This window comes from Rhipicephalus sanguineus, unplaced genomic scaffold (assembly GCF_013339695.2).
Source record: "Rhipicephalus sanguineus isolate Rsan-2018 unplaced genomic scaffold, BIME_Rsan_1.4 Seq215, whole genome shotgun sequence".
In the NCBI taxonomy this organism is placed as follows: domain Eukaryota; kingdom Metazoa; phylum Arthropoda; class Arachnida; order Ixodida; family Ixodidae; genus Rhipicephalus; species Rhipicephalus sanguineus.
In genome coordinates this window covers 328,947-353,017 of record NW_023614786.1, presented here as the reverse complement: position 1 = coordinate 353,017, position 24,071 = coordinate 328,947, and the positions used below count along the sequence as shown (strand labels likewise).

At 42.3% G+C, this 24,071-nt stretch overlaps 1 protein-coding gene across 1 annotated transcript; it reads left to right on the top strand.

Moving 5' to 3' along the window:
- Positions 1-141: 141 nt before the first annotated feature.
- Positions 142-20,524, top strand: LOC119376730 (protein disulfide-isomerase A5-like). Its single transcript, XM_037646468.1, is given in 25 exon segments — positions 142-202; positions 699-831; positions 2,587-2,677; positions 2,758-2,823; positions 3,789-3,834; positions 4,386-4,478; positions 4,604-4,664; positions 5,046-5,113; positions 5,795-5,889; positions 5,972-6,040; positions 8,402-8,451; positions 8,454-8,537; positions 10,384-10,414; positions 10,416-10,449; positions 11,107-11,201; positions 11,955-12,020; positions 12,419-12,436; positions 12,438-12,556; positions 13,747-13,817; positions 14,638-14,766; positions 15,315-15,525; positions 16,268-16,335; positions 17,300-17,394; positions 18,004-18,161; positions 20,487-20,524. Coding segments are annotated over 24 exon segments (1,953 nt in total). The 5' UTR covers positions 142-148; the 3' UTR covers positions 18,110-18,161; positions 20,487-20,524.
- The last annotated feature ends 3,547 nt before the right edge of the window (positions 20,525-24,071 follow it).

Genomic DNA, 24,071 nt, shown 5'->3' with positions numbered 1-24,071 from the left:
TACTTCTAGTCAAATTATTGTATATTTAAATAACCTTTTTTGTGTTCATAAATAATTATGTCGCGTTTTATAACGAGACATTTAAGCCAGTTGCGCGATAAAGAACAGAGTCAGCCACAGACGAGCCAAGAAGCCCATATCAAAAATCATGGCGCTATGCGTGAGGTGGCATGTGCGAGATGTTGTCTTACTACTTTGTTTTGTAAGTGTGCACGTTTACCTGCTTGTATCATGTCAGTAACAGAAGATGCTTTGCATACGTATATAATTTTTCAACGTTGAACTTTTTATGCATATTTGTTGAATGTGCCGCAGTGCCAATAGCTCTCGAGCCGGTGGATGCCGGTTATCAGTTGTCAGCTGAGCGAAGTCACTGCTAGGGTTTGCTACTGCTGTAGCGCTGTTTTGAATTCAAAACATTTAAGTGACCACGCACGCGACGTTCCAACGTTAACGCAATTTACGAGAAATTTTGCTGTATTTGTAGTAAATTTAGTGATATCGCGTTACTTTCGTTATGCCACGTAAGCTTGTCTAGTAAGTTCTTTAGGCGATTAATATTGTGCACGCATTTATATCTAGATTTTTTTCTACGACGCTTATTCGTATCGGCCGTGGTTCTAAAAAAAGGTGACTTTTTGTGACTCGCGATAGTGCTGGGTGCAGCTGAGAGTGACTGTGCAATCGCTTCTGTTCAGGTACTAGCCTGCTGTCTTCAAATTGAAACTAAGAAGGTAAGCGGACGAGACCTCATCGAGGACGTTGTTGACATAAAGCAGCACAAGAAGCTTCTTCGCACGAAGAATGTTCTTATCCTATATACGAAAAACGGTAAGCTCGAAGCGGAATGTTACATGTGAAGTTGATGCAGTGTACCGGCGCATGACTACGCCCAGTTTACGAAGGAAATTCAGTGATTATTATCATGTGTTCGTTTGTTGAGCTGTGCGTATAGTGTAACGGTTTTCTTTTTGTTTTGTTTTTTAACTTTAATGGCGCAATGTATAATCTTTGGAGATTCGAGTAATGGTTTCAAATGTTTCGTAATCGGGGATCACAGGACTGGCACTTCGAAAAATTGAATTTCGAAGGGGTCAGATTGATGAAAACTTGTAAAAACGGTAATGTGAAGCATTGCCATGAATAGTTCCGTGTCAGCTTGATTGTTTACGTGTTCACTTGCAGCACGTCGAAATATTCTGGTTCATTGGCTGTAACTTTCTGCCTCCGAGTGCGATGTCACATGTTTGATTACATTACTTTTCTGTCCTTATCATCGTGATCACTTTATCTATTTGCTTTGCCGAGCACTGTATAGCAGATTAAGATGGAAAAGTTCAGGCTTCACTAAGCTTCTTCGTTTTTTGTCTTCTCAAACAAGAAGACTGTGCGTACATTATGAATTAGCGCTATTATTTGGAACTGGGTTTTCTGCTGCCACCACACCCTTGCGCTGTCCCCCTGCTTTTCATTGTGTGAACTGTCCTACTGCGAGCACATCATATTTCTGTAAGCCTTTGTATTACCAGCAACTCAAAATCATGTGGCACCATCTGATAATTATAAATGATGATGATCAGTTCAGTGATGCTGTTCCCTGCCATCAGAGGCACTGCTCAGTTACCATATCTAAAACCTTTTCAGCAGCCATGGTTTGCTGCTGTACGGGAGCACATAAAATAAATCTGAGTAATATAGAACAGGTAGCCTTCGCAGTGAGATTGTGAGCTCCAACTTGCATATAACGGCAGGAAATAGTAGGTATGGATTCATTATGAAAGAGGGTAGACGTGCCAACACAAGCACAGGAGAAGAGATAAGATGTTTGTGTTGTCTTTTTCTCTTCACCTGTGTCCGTGTTTGCACGCCTACCTTTTTTCATCGACCCTAAGGTCACGGGATCAAATCTTGGCCGCCGCGACCACATTTTCGATGGAGGCGAAAATGCTTGAGGCCCATGTACTTAGATTTAGGTGCTCGTTAAAGAACCCCAGGTGGTTGAAATTTCCGTATCCCTCCATTACGGCGTCCCTCATAATCATATCGTGGTTGTGGGACGTTAAACCCCAACAATTATTATTGCCCTCTTTCATGATGAAACCAAGTTGCATGTGCCAGAGTGAAGGCTAATCGACAGAGGTTGCACGACTTATTGCTATTCATAGTGACCGATGTTTGCACCAGCTGACGCAACCTGCCTGTCACCATAGCAGAATATTTCACGATTGGTGCTGTTCATATATGCTTGCCTTGACATCATCTTATAAATCAAGCAGATGTTCTGTTCCTCGGTGTCTGATTGGTTGAGAAGCTTTGTGGCTAGCCCAAAACAGTTGCTTTTTGACCGTTTGTGACGGTCGGTTTGTGACCACTTGGTTGTGCAGCCTGTGCAAGTCACCAGTGGGAATGAGCCTTAATAATGAGACGTTCATAAAAGTATCGCCTAGTGACAAAGTAAACTTATTTGTTCTGTTTAAAAAGGGCTTCAGGAGCGCATTAAGGTTATTGTGGCAGTTACAGTACATTATGAACACCATGGAAAGGTGGACTGATAGCATTATGATGAGGTGATGATTGCTTTTACAGCTAAGGAAGCTACTGAGCCACTACGAATATGCAGCGATGTTGCATTGGAACTCAAAGGCCAAGCCACTTTGGCACATGTTGACTGCTCAGGGTGTGTTTTACAATCTTCTATCTCTAGCCTCGCCATCACTTTTTGTCTTCTCACTGGGCATTTTTATTTATTTTTTGCAGGGAGGGAAAGAAGCTTTGCAAAAAGCTTAAGGTAGCACCTGAACCGGCAGTTTTGAAACACTACAAGTAAGCCAGCAGTCTCCTATTTAGTATTCTTACAGAGCAGTATTTTTGTTCATTGCTTTACGCCTTACTGTGTGCTAGCTATTGTTGCCAGTTGTGCTGCAGAGTTTAGGCTTCCGCATCTCTCTATATATGTCACAGATGCTGAATATATCGGTAGTTCTGCGTAGCTTCGATGATAGTCATGTGTAGAGCCTTCAGTTTCATTTATTTATCCCAAGGGTCCAAGAAGGTGTTACATAAAGGGGGGGGGGGGGGATTACACGAGCATTGTCATATTTAGTTGAGTTTATTCAGCCTCGTGGCAGGCACATAAGAGTGAACATAGGCGTGGTTATAGTGTGAAAGGAAGTAAGCTGCATTTCACAGCTTGAATAATCCCATCACATGGAAAACAACAAAATAACAAAATTAGGGGCAGCGGAAAGCGAGAGTACCATAGTGCCGTACTTGTTCGTCTTATGGCGCAAGTAGTATATACGATTCCTTTCATTTGTTTTTCAGATGTTATTTTTTTTCTCCATTACAAAGAAACGTTTACTTTGATAAGACATTATCCTTACAAGGCAGTAGTCACACTTGCAGAAATTTCAAAGTAGATCTCAATCTAAAAAGACAGGGCGTGCAAACATGGACACAAGAAAGAAGTCGGACACCACAAACGCCTTTCTTGTGTCCATGTTTGCACGCCCTGTCTTTTAGAATGAATACTTACCAACTAGCTCAGCTCTCTGTTATTCTAGATCTCAATGTTGTGTGCCTTTAGGTATTGAATCTTTAACTTTATTATTCGATTCATGGTGTACGTTTTCTCTTGCCGTGGGTGTTTTATTCTGCCACACAAATTCAGTGCATTTAAGATTTCTTTTATTGACATTTTTTTCCATCTTCACATCTTGCTGTTGCCTTTCGGCACTTTGATGTGCACCGCCTCAGCAATATTTTACATACTGAACTTTGTTTTCTAGGGATGGCGAATTTCACAAGGACTATGACCGGAAGCTGACAGTCACGGTACGTTCAAGACAACTAGGCACTAGCAAAACACAGGAGGCTGCTTTGTGATGACCTAAAACTTTGCCTTATAACAGCTGATGAGCTATCCTTTTCTCTAAAGCACGACACCAGCTGATCATTGGTACTTAATTAAGTTTCTAGAAAAGAAATTGTGTAGAGATGAAAAACAAGATAAATGAGGGGCATTCGTTTGCCGTGATGCGTGTATAGGTTAGCTATGTTGATTTCTTGTGGCCATTGTGTCAAGGAACCGCTCTACTTATAACATGCTTATCTCTAAAAATGCTGTGGATGCCACGTGTGGTCTTCCAGCAAGTCTCTGAAGTGGCAAGCGTACAAGAGTGGCAATGGGGGCATACCTGTCCATGGTTTGCCCTCTGGCCACAGCTGAAATTAACCTTGACACTTAGGAGTCAATTTCAGAGGGATCTTATGTGAACAACGGCTGAACTGCTCAGTGGCCTTTGTGCAGCTGCTATCCATACTGTGTAATGCTTTAAAGGCCTGTCTTAAAGATGTAAAGTCATTCGTGTCATTCTTCATTTCAGTCCATGTCTAACTTCCTAAAAGACCCCACGGGCGACATACCTTGGGAGGAGGAAGAAGACAGTGCTGATGTCTATCACATTGCTACGATTGAGGTAATCGTACTATCCACTTTGATCACTGCAAGCCTCATCAAGTTACAAGTAAAGCCAAAAAATATTTTGCCAGTTAATTCTCTGTACATGTGCCAGCTGTAATTGAATGATGCTCTTTTTCCCAGGAACTGAAAAGGCTATTCCAGAAAGAAACGTCACCTGTTCTCATCATGTTCTATGCTCCTTGTATGTATAGCATAACTTTATTATTTGTGTAGTGTTCTTACATTGTTATTGACATTGTACTAGTGGTAACAATAGAGAGCCAAAAGTGATCTTCAGCACTAGAGGCTGCTGTCATTATTCTATTTGTGTGGTGCGTCGTAGTTTGGAAGTTCTTCTGCTATAAAAATTCTCATACCTTTCTCACTGCCGATTAGTCTTGAGATGTAAAATGGGTGAGCTACTTGTTGCATTGCACTTGCAGTTTCAACTTTATCGGCAGTTACAAAGCCTTTAGGCAGCCTTTGTTTCCGTTACTGTATTTGAGTAATGTGCTGCATATGTTTCCTTTTTTCTTCGCATCTGAGTATTTCAGTCACTCTGCTTTGTCCTCTCCTTCTCAAGGGTGTTCATTCTGCAAGAGACTCAAACCAGACTATGCAAAGGCTGCTACAGAACTCAAGGGTCACTCGGTGAGCTGCCTGAGCCTTTTTCTTTTTGCACTACATTGTGCAGTAGTATAAAATGCCATGTGTCATTTGTTTTTGATTGACAGAATAAACTGGTTTGAGACAGCTATTTAGTAAGGTGTAACATAAGCTAAGCAACAAGTAGTTGCAGCAGTGAGCGACATTGGGCCAGTTGGTGTTGCATAACGAAAGGAAAAACATCACTTATGCGACAAGGACAGAGAAGGAACGACACAGTGCATCGTGTGTCGTTCCATCTCTGTTTTTGTAATATAAGCGCTGTTTTTCGTTTCGTTAAACAAGTAAGTAGTTATGTTGACCCTTTGAGGATCGAATTATTTCACGAAATGTGACCCCCCCCCCCAAGGTTTATTACTTTTATTGAAAATTTAATATGTTCAGAGCATCCATATTTCGAAAAAAATCTACCCAAAATTTCTTACGGTGACTACAAGGTAAGAAAAAAAATTAACATAGGTGTAGATGCATTGTTCTAGAAAATATTGCCAGCCATGCACTTGATGATGAGTACTACCTTGTCACTTGTACCTTTGCAAAGATCTTTCTCAATAGCATTTTTTATTGCTAAGAGAACTGTGCATACTGTGATTGAAAGCAGCTCTGCTGCATAGCAAGCAGTCCAGCGCCTGCGTGCACAATTTTCTCCATCATAACCCTCTGTAGGTACTGGCTGCGATGGACTTGAACAGGCCTGAAAACACAGCTATTCGTCGACACTACAACATCACTGTTTGCCCAACGTTCTGTATTTTGGTAAGGTTTTTCATTATCCTAATATCTGAGAGCTGGTTCTTTGAACATGTTAATTTTTTTCCCTTACTTTCTCATTGTTTCAATCAGGTCTGGAACCTTAAAGCATCGCTATGAAGGTGATAACAACAAGGATGCCATTGTTAAGTTCATGAAAAAGTAAGTTGTATGTTTGCTCTTTCTTTCTTTTCAACATTAAAGGGGTACTGATACAAAATTTCGCGGCTGAGATAGCCTGCGAGATCGATTCCTGTGAACATGCATATATCATCTGCAAAATATCAACAGCGAATATAGCTTGGAAGGTATTTTAGATCAGTTTCGAAGTTTGCGTGAGCGATCGATACCCTCGCGCTATTGACACTCTCAGAGGTGACCCTCGGTGGCCCCTCTACTTCCCTCACGTGACCGCGCTGCAACACGCTATGAAGAGTCATAGCTGCCTTTTTTTTTTTGCCGCGTTCGCTCCAGCAGCCTACTTCTTGGCTACTGCTCGCGACCCGTGCAAAAGTGCGTCACAGTCCTGTATGCTGACGTAAGCGAGCGCTGCGCCCGCTAGGTGGCGATACACTCAAACCTCATTATAAAAAGTTAAATTTTACATGAAAATAAGTTCGTTATATCCGAAAATTCGTTATAAAAGTGTATTCCTAACACTGTGTCTATTGCAAGACCATTCTTCAATTACTTCGTTAAACCGATATTTCGTTACATCCGTGTTAGTTATATCGAGCTTTGAGTGTAGTTGCACCTGGGGGCTGGTCATTTTTGAAACCGAAACTGACACTTGTCGGTAATGAGGAGCCTGTAATTAATTATCTGTCACGCACTGCAGCACACGATGTGCCTTGTTATGACTGACATGCCCCCAGCAACACATTGCAGCAAAAAAACGCGAGGCCAAAATTTTTGTGTCAATACCCCTTTTAGCAGTGTGCTTCAAGAAGACTTGTTTGCTAAATTATGGAGTTTACATTGAATAAACTTAACATTGATTATGACTATGAGTTGCTAGTCCGTGCCCGTCTTGTGTTCCTTTCTCGTCCCTGGTGTTTTCATGCAGTTTGTCGTTAGTATGGATTATCAAATTGCCCAGCACTCAGTTCTTCTACATTATATAAACACTTGTAAAAAATACTCTACATTGCTAGACTTTGAATGGACATAACCAGGTAAGAGAATGCTAAAGTTACCTTTCAGCTAATATGTTCCCACTGCACACCTGTTTTCTTCTCGCTAGCATTAAGGTCATGAGTAGTAGTACATCTCTCTGGGCTTTTCATTCTGGTTTCTATTTCTCTGTGCTGTCTTTTGTTTTCTTGAGCTTATTTGAGATTTTCTTTGTGCAAAAAGAAATCTCTTGCACATGACAAGAAGGAAGTGCAGAGTAATCTGAAACAGTTGTCTTTGATATCGTGAAAGAAAAAACCCATGATTTTCACATCTTTAAAAAACAGCCCCGCATTTGATTACTTCCTAAATGGTTTCCGTTTAACGGCATTTTGCTTAAGCAGAGATATTAGCAGAATTTATCCTTTCAAGCATTTTTGTGAACCCTGCAAGGTTAGATCTCAAAAGACTGTTTTGTGGTTAAATAAAGAAGTTCTCAATGATGAGCATTGAGAGATAAGGAACAAAACCAGCTCTTAGTGACAACTGATGGACTATGAAAAGCAGGAAAGAAATACAGAAAAGCTAGAGGATTGTGTGTTATACCCCTATCAACTGGGCAAGTTAAGTGCACTTATGGGGAGTGTACTTAGGGACCCTGAGTGACTCTTTAGGCTATGCAGCGCTAAAGAGGAAAAAAGAGCACACTCGTAGTAAAAGAAAGAACTGCGACAGACTGCGAGCGCTTTTTTTTTTTTTTGAAGGTGTACATTAAAAAGGAAAAGAAACGTCTAAAAATTGATTGTTTGGCGATTTATTATAAATAAAAAACTACCTGAATGTATTTTTTTCTCGATGGAAAACAAAAATGTTTTTTACTGCAAGTCGATACCGGCCAAGGTGCATACCTACAGAATGCAGAACAAAACTGCGGCGTTTCATCCTGCCAGAACAGAATATGAGCGCATTCCAGTCTATTGCTAGTCCAGTGGCAACGCACTCGGTGAGCGAAGTGCATTCCTTGAACGCACTCCGACCAGAGTGTACTCTTCTGCAGTTGACATTCCCATTGCTAGGTTTAGGTTCTGCAAAGCGCATTTAAACTGAAGTGCACTCCCAGTAAGTGCACTAAACTTGACTGCTTGACTGGTTGTCAGTTAATCCATACGTAATGCAAGTTAGAAAGTTGCTTAAGGTCAGCATTATGGGATGTGAAGGCCTTGTGGGATGTGTAGGTTTTTCTTAACGCATGGTTCTCTAGTTTTTCAATATTTTCTCTTGTTTCTCAGTAATCCTTCACTTCTCATCAAGGGCTCATGTTTCAGCGCATTTTTTTTAGCTAACAATTACTAGCTGGGTCAGCAGTCCATCCTTGTAAACTGCATTGTCCTATGTTTTTTCATGATCTAGTCCACAGCAGCAACCCAAGAAGCAAAAAGAACAAGCTTGGTCAGATGAGCCAGTGATGTTGTTCACTTGACTGAGGAGACATTCGAGCCAACGCTGCAAAAGAATCCTTCTGTTCTTGTCATGTTCTATGCACCCTGTGAGTAATGAGCATGCTTGGTGATCCACATAAAGTTACCAAAGTTTCACGTGTTTACCAAAGCGCTGCAGCATGTAGTTTATTTTAAAGAAAGCTTGCATCAGAACCTATATTAGACTCGGCGTGCGGCCTCTTCAGAAACTGCTTCCTTCGGCCTCGTGGTTATTTTCTTGCGACACTAGGAACATTTTAATTTTATCTCGATTTAAAGATGCCCATGATTCTTTGATATGTCTACTTTTTTAGCACTTTCTTTTATGTGAAAGCTTTGTGGCTGGAATGTATCAAAATAAGTTCTGAATCTTGGGAAGTGTAGCAGATTGCCAAGTTTGATTGCTGGTTGAAGTTTAATTTGGTAAATGTACCACAGTTTTCACTTTCTAGTAGTATTCTTGAGGATTCAATACAGTTCATTTGTATTAAACTGAACTTGTTCTATATGACAGAATACTGAAGGAAGGGAATTTTTAAATGAAATTTCGAGGCTATAACAAGCCTGTTGTGGGTTTCCTTTGTATGCAAGGACATTCCACACGAAGGGTCGGACACAGCAAACGTTTAGAATATATTTTAATTCACTTCCAAAGTGTACCTAAATGCTCATTCTCCCGATCGAAACCCATCGCTAGCGCGCCAACACTGACGTAGATCTGTAGGATGGGCAACGAAAGTTTAGTGACGTCACACCAAATCTGCTGTAGTAACGTGAGTGAGCTCCGGACCTCCGCCACTTCCGCAACGTACGTACCGGCTGTAGTGAACTAGAATATATCTAGTTCACTATAGTACCGGCAAAGCATCGGTTGCTACATCACTCGCCGAGTTTCGATCGCTTCCTGGCTATGTGCGTCACAGCCTTGTGTGGTCACGTGACCACGCCTCCTACACTTCTACGTCACTGCCCAACCTCGGCGCCCAGAAACCGAAACCGAAAGTTGTCCAAATCAAAAGGCGATATTAAATTATTTAGCGAGAATACATGAATATTGGTGCATGCATCATGCTTCCTGGAGCTATAGGAAACGTTTACAGCAAAGACGCGCAAGCCACAAATTTGGTGGCACCACCCCTTTAAGGGGTCGTTTTTCTTTGTTAGACACAAAATTAATTAGAACTTACAGACAAGAAAGCCAAGGAAAGTATAGGGGATCTTATTCGTAGTCATTATGATGTAAATGTGAAGAAAGTAAAGTGGATGAATAGATAACTTGCCTCTGGCAGGGACCGAACCTGCGACCTTCGAATAATGCGTCTGATGTTCTACCGACTGAGCTACAGCGGCGGTCATCCCTCCGTCCACTTTATGGAGTATATATGTGTATTTAAACCTAGGAGTGTTAGTCAGCACCGCTAGTAGCCATGACAGCGAGTGTGGAACACACTTTTTCTGGCTGCTGGATGCCTTATGATAGTATACGAGGGATTATTGGTCAGCTGCCAGCTTGTAAAAAGATCGTGTGCTTTGTGACGCCAGCAGGCAGAAAAAATGTTCCACATTCACCGTCATGGCTACTAGCGGTGCTGACTAATACTCCCAGGTTTAAATGCACATATATACCCCATAAAGTGGACGGAGGGATGACCACCGCTTTAGCTCAGTTGGTAGAGCATCGAACGCATTATTCGAAGGTCACAGGTTCGGTCCCTGCCAGCAGCAAGTATCTTTTTGTCCACTTACTTTTTGACATTTACATCAAAATTACTGCAAATAACATCCCCTATACTTTCCTTGGCTTTCTTGTCTGCAAGTTCTAATTAGTGTTGTTTTGACAGAACATCGTAACAGCTGACATTTTGTGACAGGAGCTGCTTCACTGCTTATAAGCATAATTGGCATGATCCCTAGGGTGTGGCCACTGCAAGAAGATGAAACCAGAATGTCTCAGCAGCAGCTACTCTTAAAAGTGAAGGGGTGAGCATAGCATTTACTTCCTTCAAATCATTTGACATGGCAGTTATAGTTAAAATGAGATACCTTAAAGTTTTTAAGTATGCTTTCTTGCGAGTTGTGATACTAGTTTATTGGTAGTAATTTATGTAATATATGTTGTTACAATTTATCTCTTAGTGCAATGTTCTGTTATGAAGCGTATGTATCATGTGCGGCACATGCTTTTCGTTTTAATGGTGACCACTGCTACCCTATTAGGCTAAATATGTTGATGAAAAAGCAAAGTTGGCATTTATGTGTTTGTTTGAAAAGATTGATAAATTGCAAATTTTTAGGAGTATCTGTCAGTGGTGACCACCTACCATAAAACCTCCTCGACTAAAAGGCAATAACTTGGGAAAGCACCTGAAGTTTTTACAATTTTGTGCAGCTTGCCATACTTTGAACTTTGCCCCTACTTCTTCAAAACCCACAATTTTGCCATACAAGGGATTTTGGTTTCTTATTTAGGTGCACACGTTTTTGATATTGCATACTTTCATTGTTGAGAGCTTAAGTTTTTGTTTACGCCTTTGGATGCTCTTACTCAACAGCTTCTATACGAAAACGTTGGTAGGTTTTGCGCCTTTTCAGTGTAACTAACGGAGTCTTGTTTGGTGCAATATGTTCTCTTGCTAGGTGGCTGGCATCCTGGCTGCTGTTGATGCTACCAAAGAAAGATCACTCGGCTCCCATTTTAACGTTAGTGGCTACCCAACTGTCAAGTACTTTGAGTAAGAGACGTACACTTGTTGCTTCAAACATTTCTAGTCACACTGCATGTAGTATCCCTCCATCACTGCCACGCAATACAACTGTCCCTGTTGAAATTCAGTTGTTCTGCATAGTTTCGCATGTGAACAGCCAAGGACCGTAAGGTTTTTGTCTTCAAAATATCACTCACTACCTTGCTGTCTCTCTCTAGTCTTATTGTTTTGTGGGAGAAAAGGAGTGCGTTCCTTTCCTTCATATCACATCACCTCGCATCGTTTGTGCACTGCACAATCTTGGAGGTCCCATGCCCTGTCTTCTTAGTGTGCAACTTTTTTTTTATCTTGAACAAGCAGGAATGGTGGCACATTTTTTCCTTGTCTGTTTCAGTATCAAAAACTTTTTTTTAAGCTTTTCATGACTCAATCACTCGTATTTCAAATTTAAAGTTTAAACGGAGGCTGTTCTGTATCTACACTGTCTGAAACTAGGCATTTTACAAAGTTCAGGAGTTGCAGTTGGCCTGACAGGCAGCAAACCAGAGTATCAGGTCTACAGTTTTGCATTCTGTGAGGATTAAAGTTTTGAGTATGAGCGCAACTACACATGCAGGCTTTAAGAGCAAAGCAACTGTACACTACAAGCATTGTTTCAAAGTTGATGTATATAAGATTCAGGATGTATGAAGACAGGCTTACTCCTTTCTTTTTTTGCCCTTACAAGCTTTGTTTTATGTGAACCATTAATACTTCATTCTAAGCATGTCTATGTTTCAGAAACGGTGTCTTTGCCTACGATGTTAACCTGAGGGTGGCTTCAAAGATTGTGGAATTCATGAAAGAGTGAGTATTGTCGTTATAGCTAAAATTTTTCATTTTACTAAATTTCAAACAAAGTGTAACCCACATATCCATTTAGGGAAACAAACAAACATTTCTAAAATCATGAAATGTTTTCTGCACTGTTTTAAAAACTGTTTGAAAAATTGAAGGAAGGGCAGGCAACCATTCAATGAAACTGGGAATCTAGCAGCATGTGAAAGAAATATATTGTTTAGTGCAGATTTAAATGACAGTAGGGTAATGCTCAGCAACTAAGCAAGCTTATTTCGATATTAGGTGTTGCTGGGTGCTTTTGCTAAACTACAATGTGCTGTCAACCTGAACGTTAGCCGACACCAGTGGCAGTTCCTTTTTCAGCTGGCATTCCTGTAATGATGACGCTTGTTCTTCAAATGCAGTCCCAAGGAGCCTCCGCCGCCCTCCCCCCGAGCAGCCGTGGAGCCAGGTGAAGAGTGAGGTCGTCCACCTCGACGAGGAAACATTCAAGCCATTCTTAAAGCGCAAGAAGCATGCCCTGGTTATGTTCTATGCACCATGTACGTTGTACTCCATAGTGCTGAATTGGGCAAGGGTGCAGAAAAGTGTGGAACTAAATGCGTGTAAATCATGTTCTGGTCATTTCTTATTAGTAGATGTCTATTGTTGCCTTAATAGTTTTTCTTTTTGCCTGAACAAATAATTTCACTTGAACTTGAATGCACTAATATATGATGTTTGGACCCTAAAGATTATGGTTACAAGTTACGAAGAAGCCAATTTCTTCTTTGTGCTTAGTTTTTGGCTGATTACAAAACTCACTTGAGCAACTGACATCAGATTTTGTTTTTTCTTTTATATATATTACGTCTACACACTTTTCCTCCGTGCATTCCTCGACTTGGCTAGTGAACCATTATGAATTTTATAGCAGCTTGTAAAACAGTCGACATTACGGAGGTAACAACAGTTTATGCCTTATTCAAGCGTCTCAGTGTGTCCATCCTCCTCAGAAACTCCCTGTGCTGAAAGGGGCCAGTGTTGTGGCATGTCGGTGCATCTTGAGTGAAGGTGGTTGGGTGCAGGGAAAAACGGGGACAGAAGAAACCACACTGGATGCAAAAGCACTAGGACACGCAGTTTTTGTGCGTCCAATGTGGCATCTTGTGTCCCCATCTTTTTTGATGCTCAACCACTTTCTGTCTGTGCTGAGCTTTTGTTTTCTGAGCACGCAACAGTCAGGAACACACAGGCACATTTTCTGGCTGCACGTGACATCACATTTTCACTTGTTTTGATATAGTAGGTGACAAGCCCCTAAATGAACATTGAAGAGGAATTTGACCTTTGCTGTCACCCTTGCTCATTCTCTTTACTAGAAATAGTATTGATCAGTTATTGGGAAGCCACTGTTCATGAACTTGTAATACTGCATGGTAATTAATTTTTAGTCCTCATTTTTGCCAAGAAAGCTTGAACAGCTTTTTGTTCCTTGAGCTTATCCCCTGTCAGATAGCAAAAGTTATTGTGCTACATTTGTCGAGTGCACCGTGTTGACAGTTATTTGTAAATATCACTTTGCACAATTTAACTAGTTGAAGTGAGCAGTGAAGGTACTGCTCTCTATACTCACAAGGCCCTCTAGACCAGAAGCCAGTCACCACAGTAAAGTAGTAACTGGACCACAAGTGCTGCTACTTGTGTATAGATCACTGCAATTCATTTTTGTTCTCCCACTTTTTTAATGCAGGGTGTGTTCACTGTAAGAGAGCCAAGCCTGAATTCCAGGCAGCAGCAGAGGAGCTTAAAGATGACCCTAAGGTACAGGTTGCCTATTTAGTGGCTTCATGACTGTCTTTCTTTCTTTCTTTTTTAATACAGAGGTATTTTATGCTTGACATTATGAACATAATTTATGCAAAAGTCTGTGGCAACTTGTTTCCAAATAATTAAAGAATTTGCATTGACACTGGAACACATTTCAATCACTGAGGATGATGAAATATTTTAAAGCAGTTTTTAATGCTGGGTATTATGCTCTAAGTTGGGCATTATTTGTTGCCATACACTTAGTGCAGTGGCTAAATATCTCGCGCAGGGTTTCTGTCATTTTTTATTTACTGCATGTTTCGATGCTTCCTCATTTCTTATCACTGCTTTTTTTTTGTATTCCTGCATGTGGTATTCTGCGCTAACAGGTTTGAAGTCACACCTGGAGTGAATTTTAAATCATTCCTTTTTTTTTTTTAATACGGCTTAAGCCTATGCATCCCGAAAAGGAGTTTCCACACAGACAAGCCTGCTTTTCAGTAAGCAATGTGTGTTTCTGTTAAAAATGGCCAAGGACGAGCTCAACTCATTCATGGTACTTCACCATTTCCTGCACTGCCATGATTGAGCTCGGCTTTGTCTCGCTACTTTGCCGTGTTCTTCTATGTGGCAGCACACCTCCCGCTGAGCAGTGAAAGAAAGAGTGAGTTGATTCACAAAGGAGAGTTAAAACTTATGACAGCATGGCGCAGAAAGGGTTAAAATGTTTAGTATGGCATGGTTTATTTGTTTTATTGCCAGGAAAGGATTGCCGTGCATGCAGGCTTGTGCATCTTCAATAGAAAATCTTAATGCTGACTTTCCATTGCAGGTGGCTCTTGCAGCAGTGGACTGCACAGAGCACAGTGGTGTCTGCAATGCCTACGATGTTGCTGGCTATCCTACATTCAAGTACTTCAGCTATCTCAAGACAGTATCTGAGTATCACAAGGGAAAGACGGTGAGTCATTTACACTTGGCAAATGTTTCTTTGCTTTTTTCCCCTTTTCAGTCTCTTGAAAGCTCCAGAGCACGATCTGCGGTGTAGGTTGTCCCCCTAGTCTCCCCCCACCGGTTGACATTTACCACATTTGGCTGCAAGCTCCATAGAAAACAAGAAAACAAAAGATTGCACAAATAAGTGGTTTACTTTCCAGCCTAGGCTTCAGGTGCAGAATTGAGAATTGCTGCCCGAAACTGACCTCTACAACACATTTCACCAGCCACTTTCAAGATGTGTGCGTAGATTACAAAGAAACTTTGATTTTTTTCACAATTGCAGTGCTTTGCACATGTTTGCCTGTATGGGAGTCTGTGTGCAGATTTTGTTCAACTTCAGAGCTTGAAAACTTGATAGTTCGGTTACATTACTAGACCCATATGCCATATACTAGGTCTATTTTACGCATACTCTATTCTTCATATGGTTCGACTGGATGTCTGTAACACCATTTAGTTTGAAGTGTGATGCACCGAGTTAACATTCTCTTCCTTTATATACACATGCAGACAGCAGATTTTGTGAGCTTCATTCGAGACCAGAGCGGCACATCAGCCGCACCCACGCCTGCAGCCACATCACCTACAACACCGAAACCAAAGCCAAAGTCTTGGTGGGATGACTTGCCTGGAAGCAACCATGTCCATTTGCTAAAATCGGGAGACTTTCAGTCGTACCTTGACAGCCAAGAATCTGTGTTGGTGATGTTTTACGCCCCATGTAAGTAGCTATCGATGCTTGTCATTTTGCTGCTGTGAACGTACAACTTGCATTCGCGTAGTTGAGCCTTCCAGACAGCTTTGAGTAGCAAGAAGTATGCGACACTACAGCAAGAGCCATAGAACCCTGCTGACTACATTAATTTACACTATGCTGTACAGTTTGAAAGCAAATTTTAGATAAGCGAATATCATAAAAAATGTATAGCTTTCTAGCACAGCTCTGCGACGTGAAATTCAATACTTCATTTCATTAGTCAACTCGGCACAAAGCTAGTACCTCTTGATTTCTACTGGCTTGTCCAGGCTGCAAATAAAAATATGACTTCTGCTTGCAACTGCACGTATGGCATGCTTCACTTGTGTTATACTACATGGAAAGCTTTCGATAGAAAAAAAAAATGTGTTAAGGAAACTTATGATTTTGCTGTTTCTTTGTTGATACATACCATGATGTGCATTAAATTGTGACAGCCATCTAGCATATAGGTTTTAGCCTTTCGTGCGTCGATCACTTCTATTACCCTAAATTTTCGTTGACACCCTAAATTTTCGTTGACAGTTTATTCTAAAGATGTTTACTTAACATGAGTTCTAGCCGGAGACTTCCAAAGTTTCCAGGAAATGCAAGAATAATTTAATCACATCTAGAAGCCTCTGTTTAATAGGTGCAAAATACGGTATGTGGGTTAGCTGTGAATGGTGCCTTGTCGATGCTTTGAACATTATTTTCATTATTTCAGGGTGCAAGTTTAGTCAAGAACTGAAGCCTACTTTTGCTGCAGCTGCTTTACGGTTGTACACCGAGCAAGTAAGTATAGCACATAGAAGGGGCTTTGCTTCCGTTTCTCTCTCTGTCTCTAGTCACTTTCTCTCCATCATATTCCAGAAATGAAGGACTCTGTCAGCAGTTGCACATTTGCGAAGGCAGTCTTCGTTTATGGGGGGAGGCAGGAGTGGGGCATGAAACTGATGAAATTGACGCTAGACATCGAGAAAGACGACTTGCTTTTCTCTCCTTGGTTTCATAACAAAATTGAAATGAAAAGCACGAATGAAGAAAGCTCTTGTGTGTAATTTCATACATGTTGGGAATGAAAGTGGTCTGTAGCTGGCTGCAAAACATGCTGTAGTTCTTAAAGTTCTCACACCAAGTATGATTTCAGATGTATAGACACTGGAAGTACAATGAAGCATTCTGCTTTGAATTTTGTTTATTGATGTGAGGCTCTGCAGGAAACTAAAGTAGGTTACAGTAGCAGTGTGAGGAAAAGCAGTGAATTTGTTGTAGGGAAGAGCAAGTGAGCAGATCAGGTGCAAGTTTTCATCTTGTGGCACAATGGAGCACGACGGTCGATGCATGCTGGAAATGGTAAAGGCTAGACATGTTAACACGTGTTGCTCGACTAACTAGTCTTCATCATTGATTAAGAAAGCAGGAAGATCCCACTGTTAATACCCATACATAGTAACTTTTAGCACAGCAAAACGATGCAAGAAAGACGATGAGACGCAGTGCTACTCTCAACTGAACATTTGAGGGTAACAGTGTGTCCTGTTGTCTTTCTTGTGTCGTTTTGTTGCGCTAAAAGTTACTATGGACAAGCATCAACTAGCCCGTCAACACAGTGTGTTAGTACTACCTACCTTCTGTCAGTTCACGAACTAGTGAAGCAACAGCCTTCAGTTTCTTCTTACTATTCTGCCTTGTGCCTTCATACTTTTGTCAATATTTTTACACTTCCTGAAGTGACCGTTGTCTTCGCCTTATCAAGGTACCAGGCAAGCTAGCAGCAGTTGACGCATCAGAAGAGAAGACCCTCGCTTCCAAGTGGAAAGTAAACAGCCTTCCCGCACTCAAGTATTACAGGTAACAGGTCACTTCAAACTGCCACAGTGCTGTGCTACACGTGCAGTCCGTAACTCATTACAAAAAAAAAGGAATAATAGTTTTCAACATGCACTGACACATAGCAAATTGTAGTTAAATAGTTCATCTGTTCACTTCAGGCAATGTAAAAGTAATAAGTACAGAAACATTTGTAATGTTCAATTGTGAAATTTGGAGCAACCATGGAAAAAAATATAGACAAGGTAAATCAGTTGCGCTTTTGTTGGCTTGTGGCATTACAAAAATCTTTTAAGACTTAAAATCCAGCCAAACCGTACAGCTCTTAAAAAGTGCAGTCTTCGTAACATTAAATTATTAATTTACGACTAAAACATTTACTGAATCGCCTTTCAGTCGGAAAGCATGCTGGTCTAGCTGGGCATATTAAGCTATGCCGCAACCCCCTGACCAGCACAATTTAGGCACCAACTCGTTTACTTAAAAAAAAAAAAGCAACTAACAGCCACGAAAGTTAACCTGTTAGTTGAATGTTGATGTGCACATCGTGTGCTTACATTTTAGCACATATAATTACCTTGTATTTTGCATTTACATTTATAGAAATGTTTTCTTTTTTTCCTTTACAAGGCAAGGAAAGTTTGTTGCCGACTATGACAAAGGAAAGAACACCGTTGAGGACCTGGTTGCATATCTTAAGAGTCCTCCAGTTGCAGCCAAGAAAACCGAGCTATGAGATGACACTGCGTCAACGTCGCCTGTCATAACTTTGGCCAGGCTGTCTAAAGGTAACCCTCTGCTTACTATAAATATTTTCCCAAGTTCTGCTTTTGTGACTTAGTCAGTATGATGATGATGAGATGCAAACTCTATTTGGGTCCAGAGAAGACGCAGGGGAGACCCCATGCCACCCGGCTAGTCAGTATCTTCTTTTAGGGGCGAAGCTCCTTATGCCGTGGGTCTGTCCATCCTCCGTTTGTTTGTAGCGTTGTTAGCCACCTCTAGCTCGTGAGAAGCGCGAGTTCTGGTATGCAGTAGAAGAAGAAGACGACGTTGACAAGTGACACTCTTGTGCGTGTTCGCCTGTGTGGCGTTCTTTCTTTTTTACTACGTCTCGTATTTTCAATGACACCCGAAGACAACATTTCAGAAGTAACGAGCCATGAGGCTCCCTCTTGTAACGCTTTCTCTTTAGCTCGAAGCCGCCAGATGGAAGACAAGGCTGCGGAACGGAGGGCACGGAAGGCGCGGCAGCGCGCGCTCGCAGACAGAATCCTGAGGTGAGAGCCCGTGAGGCCGAAGCTGCACGTCGACGCCGCAAAGCGGATTCCGCCGTTCGAGCCCGCGAAGCCGAAGCTGCTTGACAAGCTGCACGGCTGTGGCGAGAAGACCCTGCCGTTCGAGCCCGCGAAGCCGAAGCTACTCGACAAGCTGCACGGCTGCGGCGCGAAGACCCCGCCGTTCGAGCCCGCAAGGCCGAAGCTGCTCGACAAGCTGCACGGCTGCGGCGCGAAGACCCTGCCGTTCGAGCCCGCGAAGCCGAAGCTGCTCGACAAGCTGCACGGCTGCGGCGCGAAGACCCTGCCGTTCGAGCCCGCGAAGCCGAAGCTGCTGGACAAGCTGCACGGCTGCGGCGCGAAGACCCTGCCGTTCGAGCCCGCGAGGCCGAAGCTGCTCGACAAGCTGCACGGCTGCGGCGCGAAGACCCCGCCGTTCGAGCCCGCAAGGCCGAAGCTGCTCGACAAGCTGCTCGACAAGCTGCACGGCTGCGGCGAGAAGACCCTGCCGTTCGAGCCCGCGAGGCCGAAGCTGCTCGACAAGCTGCACGGCTGCGGCGCGAAGACCCCGCCGTTCGAGCTTGCGAGGCCGAAGCTGCTCCACAAGCTGCACGGATGCGGAGCGAAGACCCCGCCGTTCGAGCCCGCGAGGCCGAAGCTGCACGGCTGCAGCACGAATCGGATCTTCAAATGTGAAGGACCGTGAAGCGGCGAGAAAGCGCACATGCCGGCAGGCAGAGCCCGAGGCTGTGCGAGCACGTGAAGTGGCTGCAAAACGCATCAGGCGGGCTCTGCCCGAAGGCGCCGACGCGCGCTTCCAGCGAGACTTCCTTGATAACAGTTTCGGCCATAGTTGCGGTTTATGCAACAGATTGTGGTTCTCAAGCAATCTAGTCACAATATCTTCCATCAAGAAGGACCACGCTCGTGCCAATGCCATCGCCGTGCTGCAGCGCGAGTTCGCTTCGCCCCACTCATCATCATTCACCACGTGGATATGCTGTGATTTTTTTTACCATCGTCATGGCTGTGATCACATTGTCCTTCATTTGTTTTGTGCTGTTGACTTGACTCAGCTTTAGCTTTCCTGAGCGCTTGTGTTGCGTTCTTCTTTCTTTGTCTCTGTCGTCGGGGCGCACTCTCCAGTAGCGATGAATGCATACCAACTCGCCCAGTTTTCTCTGCTTTGTTATCAGCTTTAGCGTGGTGCATGACGGTTTCCTTGGTCTTTGATTGTCATAATGACAAATACTTTTGCTTCAACTGTACTACAAACTTTATGATTACTGTAAATTTAGGTGCCCACCATCACACTGTTCAGAAGAGCATATGAGCAGTTTTTGTCCTTTTGTACCGTCCGAAGTGGCAGCCACAAATTGTATATTGGTATCAATTAAGAAAGGGAAAGTGACAACCACCCATTTGTAGCACGAAGCTACGAGTCGCAAGGCGTTGGTCCCGGGTTCAAATCCCCGGACCAGGACGAATTTTTCAGCAACTAAGAAGCATTCTTCCTGAGAAATCCGTATGGATTTCCTTGTGGCCTTGTGCTACACATGGGTGGTTGTCTACTCTCCCCTTTCTTACCCTTCCGCCACCTTGTGGGATTCCGCAGAACTGATTTGCAATTGGTATGAATTGTTTAAAAACTGAAAATATTCCAAAAACGTACTTTTCAAGCCTTTCATTGGCAGTTCGTCAGCATTCTTGTTTTTCCTTCAGCACTTTACAGTTGAAAGGGGTAGAAGCTCGTTGAGAAGACATGCACATCGTAATTCTATAACTACTTGGGTCTTATATGAACGTAATATCCTCTCCTTTCTCTTTTCCATTCAGCTCAGTGCTGCAGCAACATTTCCTGTTCTCATCCGCGCTTGTATCATCCAGGAGGCCATGTTTGTCACGTACAGAAGGTGTCTTGGAGGTTCGTACAAAAATGCAAGTTAATTCTGGCAGAAATGCAGTTTTAAGCTGAAAATATCTGTTGAATGCCTCTGCATCTTGTACCCTGAGAATACGAAACCTGTCAGAAAATTTAGATTTGTTACCACGCTAGTGGTTTGTCTGTTACCTCTAGGCATTGGCTGTTTAATACATAAGCTAACTCGTACTCAAGTATGTATTGTACATTTTGAGCCACTTTTGTGTGATAGCAACAACCATCATCACCCTGAAATTCGCTTAGCTGCAACTTTTTTGAGAGCTTTGCATTGAATGAAGTGATTTGGAATTTGTCACTCACGTAGCATAGAAAAATACAGCACAGTGGGTGTATAACTTTCTGTATGTGTGAAGTGCTCATCATTCATTCAGGAGGCCTTTAATGGTTGTGCACAAGTGCAACTAACTCATGTTTGAGGCCCCTGGTTCACCTAATTGCTTGTCAGCAGGTATTATTTCAGCCTAGTTTAACTGCATATATGTCATCATTTTTACGCAAGCACGAATTGAATCGGTGCAAGAGAATAACTGCAAGGGACTAGTAAATCAAGTTGTTACAGCGTACTTAAAGCTAAAAGGAAGTGGTAGGGATGCAGCTGAGCACGTCTTTTTGTTAATGTCAGTCCTTAATTCTTATTTTACTTTAGTTCACTTGTGCCTACTACAGCAAATAGGCTTTATGCATATTTATTGCTTGGAAATAACTGTCCTTGCATGATAACTGGAAGCATTTCCTGTGGTGTAGTAAACTTAATATTTTCAATGAAGGCGCATGCATCTTTGCCCAGTGTCATGGCTGTTGATATACAGTATTCTCCTCCGATCAAACTTACAGTGTATTTGGGGCAGTGCTCGCTTACAGGAAATGCATTTGCATGGGCTTGGGTAACCAATGATCTCTTTGTCTGTTACCTCAGCAGAACTATACATAACTAGGCTTAAAGCAAGCAAGCCTTTCTCTTCTGGAAAAAAAAATAATTGAGAAGTATAGCATGAACCTAGTGCTTGACAATTGTCAGGGAACCTATGTAGAGCTGTTTCACGATGCAGTGCAGATTGAAAGTCCGCACGAAGCTGGAACTGCAGACTTCTACTGAGTGGCCTGATAAAAAAAGCTAAATGCTGCCAAATCGCACATCTTTTAAGTTCCATACTATGCAGTCTGTCAAATTCAAGTCAGTATATTTTTCCTGCAAGGATAGCCCCAGTTTGAAGTGCCAAATATTGGTTAGCAGTGCCAGTACTACGTATTAGAAGCCAGTGGCACGTAAGTTGTATTCCTAACCCACTACATGGAAACAGCTCCATCACATCATCGCGTATATCTGTGAGGCAGTAGATACGCATACTTCTTCCAGTGACCATCATTGGGTGCTCTCGCCATGGCATATATCATGGCTGCTCATGGTTCAGTAATGGTGCTGTAATGCATTGTGGTTTAAGATTGCATGGTGTGTCTTAGAAATGATTTCATTCGTGCATGTTCCTGTCTGCATTTCAGCGTGCATTCCAGTAAGCTGGTTTCTCTTGTCACTTTGTTTTTTCTGCTTCTCATTTGGTGTTGAGCAGCTTGTTCATGTCTTGCCACATTTAATTCAGTGCAGTACCAGGCACACAATGGCACCTGTTTTCAATTGCACATGTCTGTAGCAATGTTTTTGCTCTTTCGGTGCTGTAATGTCCAAATGCAGTTTGTTTGGATGATCAAAATATTTTATTTTCATAAGATGTTCCTCTCTTCTTTTTCTGCAATGTTTCTCCATGTTCTCTCTTTCATACGTTTTTCAAAGGTGTCCATCATCTGGCAAGACCTTTATGCTTGCCCAAAGTTAGCTTCTCTCCTTTAGTTGGCATCTACCAGGGGCGTAGCAGGGGGGGGGGGTCAAACCTTCCCCCTATCGAAATTTTTCAATTTTGCTTGCGTGTATATACACGCACACATACAAATGCACGCACGAGCATACATAAAGTATGGTTGAACCCTCCCCTAAAAAAATTTCTGGCTACACCCCTGGCGTCTACCATTCACAAAGAATACACGCACACACGAGCAGCCAGACTCGTGTATTTGTGGTTTGAGGCTTATTTCAATGTTTGCAGACATATCAAATGAATCATTGATAAAGTTGCCCTAATTAGAACGTGGTTTTTCTGATTTATATTAAAACGTCAAAGCAGAAATGTTTGTGTCATTTTTAATGCATATTGAAGGGCCCCTCACCCAGCCCTGTTGTAAAATTTTGATTACACATTGGGACTTGCGAGGTGCTGTCTGTGTGGGTGTTGTCTCAATATCTTCTTAAAATCTATTCATCATTGGACTAAAAGAAATAAACTGCGCTGTTGACCTGCCTTCAGGAGGCTAGCATCCACGAGCACTGCACTCTCTGGACTGCCGTAGTCGAGGGAGCATGTGATGTTCACGTACATGGCAAGCCCCACCGCTCTTTTTTTTTCTTCTCTTTATGTTTTCGCTTTGCAATGCATGCATTGTGGGCTCCCCCATTGAATGAAGAACGGAATTCACGGGCTGCCTCCTTTGAGAAGGATGGTGCACAACCTCTTGCTTTAAATTTACACTGTTTTTGCAAAATGTGATGCATCACATTTGCAGGCACAATCGCAACCAACCCGTCAGCATGCCACGCTTGTTTACTCGCAATGCCCGAACCTGGTGAGGGGCCCTTTAAGACAAGATGCCATAACATTGGTCACGTGGATTCAATTATGTGTGCAAACTGGCGATGTTGCTCGTGAGCCTAGACAGGGTGGCAGACTGTGTAGAAGCTTTTAGCAATGGTTGATGCTCCGCTATCAACCGATTTTGGCTGTTGCAAACAGGCCATCATTCATGTTGTAGCTGAATGTTAGCGGTTATGAATATGTAGTACATGAAGAGTTAGGTTAGAAAATAGTTAGGCAGCCTTGTTAGTCTTCCAAATCAGTAGTGCAGATTTGAATCTGCAGTTCTTTATAATTTAATATTAAAAAAAAAAAAGAAACTTATTCTCCTGTAATACACAAGTATGATACTAAACTATGATACTGCTTAAATTGAAAAAGCTGCCCAGGCAGCCTCTCCCAACGAAAGTATAATACTCCTTTTTTATTTGTGTGTAATATCTTTGTGGATAGTGTTTTCTGAAACTTGCTTTCTTCTTAATGTAGTTGTATGTGTGGTGCAACTATTAGCCGGTGTCTTGTGCCTGTCTGTGTTTCACTTGCTGCGTTGGAAGGAGAGTGTTGTTGCTTACAATGCTGGCTTTACGTGAAGCCTGTATAAGTGGACATTGTAAATGCAAAGTATGTCTCACATGCAGTGTACTTGTGATGTTATGAAACCAGTGCCTTCTACTCAATCATTTCTGTAGATGTCAGTGTAATGCAGGTAAGGAGTGGCAACGTGAAAGAATTCCTAGGCAGCCCCTGGCTATATTTCTTGGATGTCCTTCGTGCTTTGCTCAGCCACAATAGTATGAA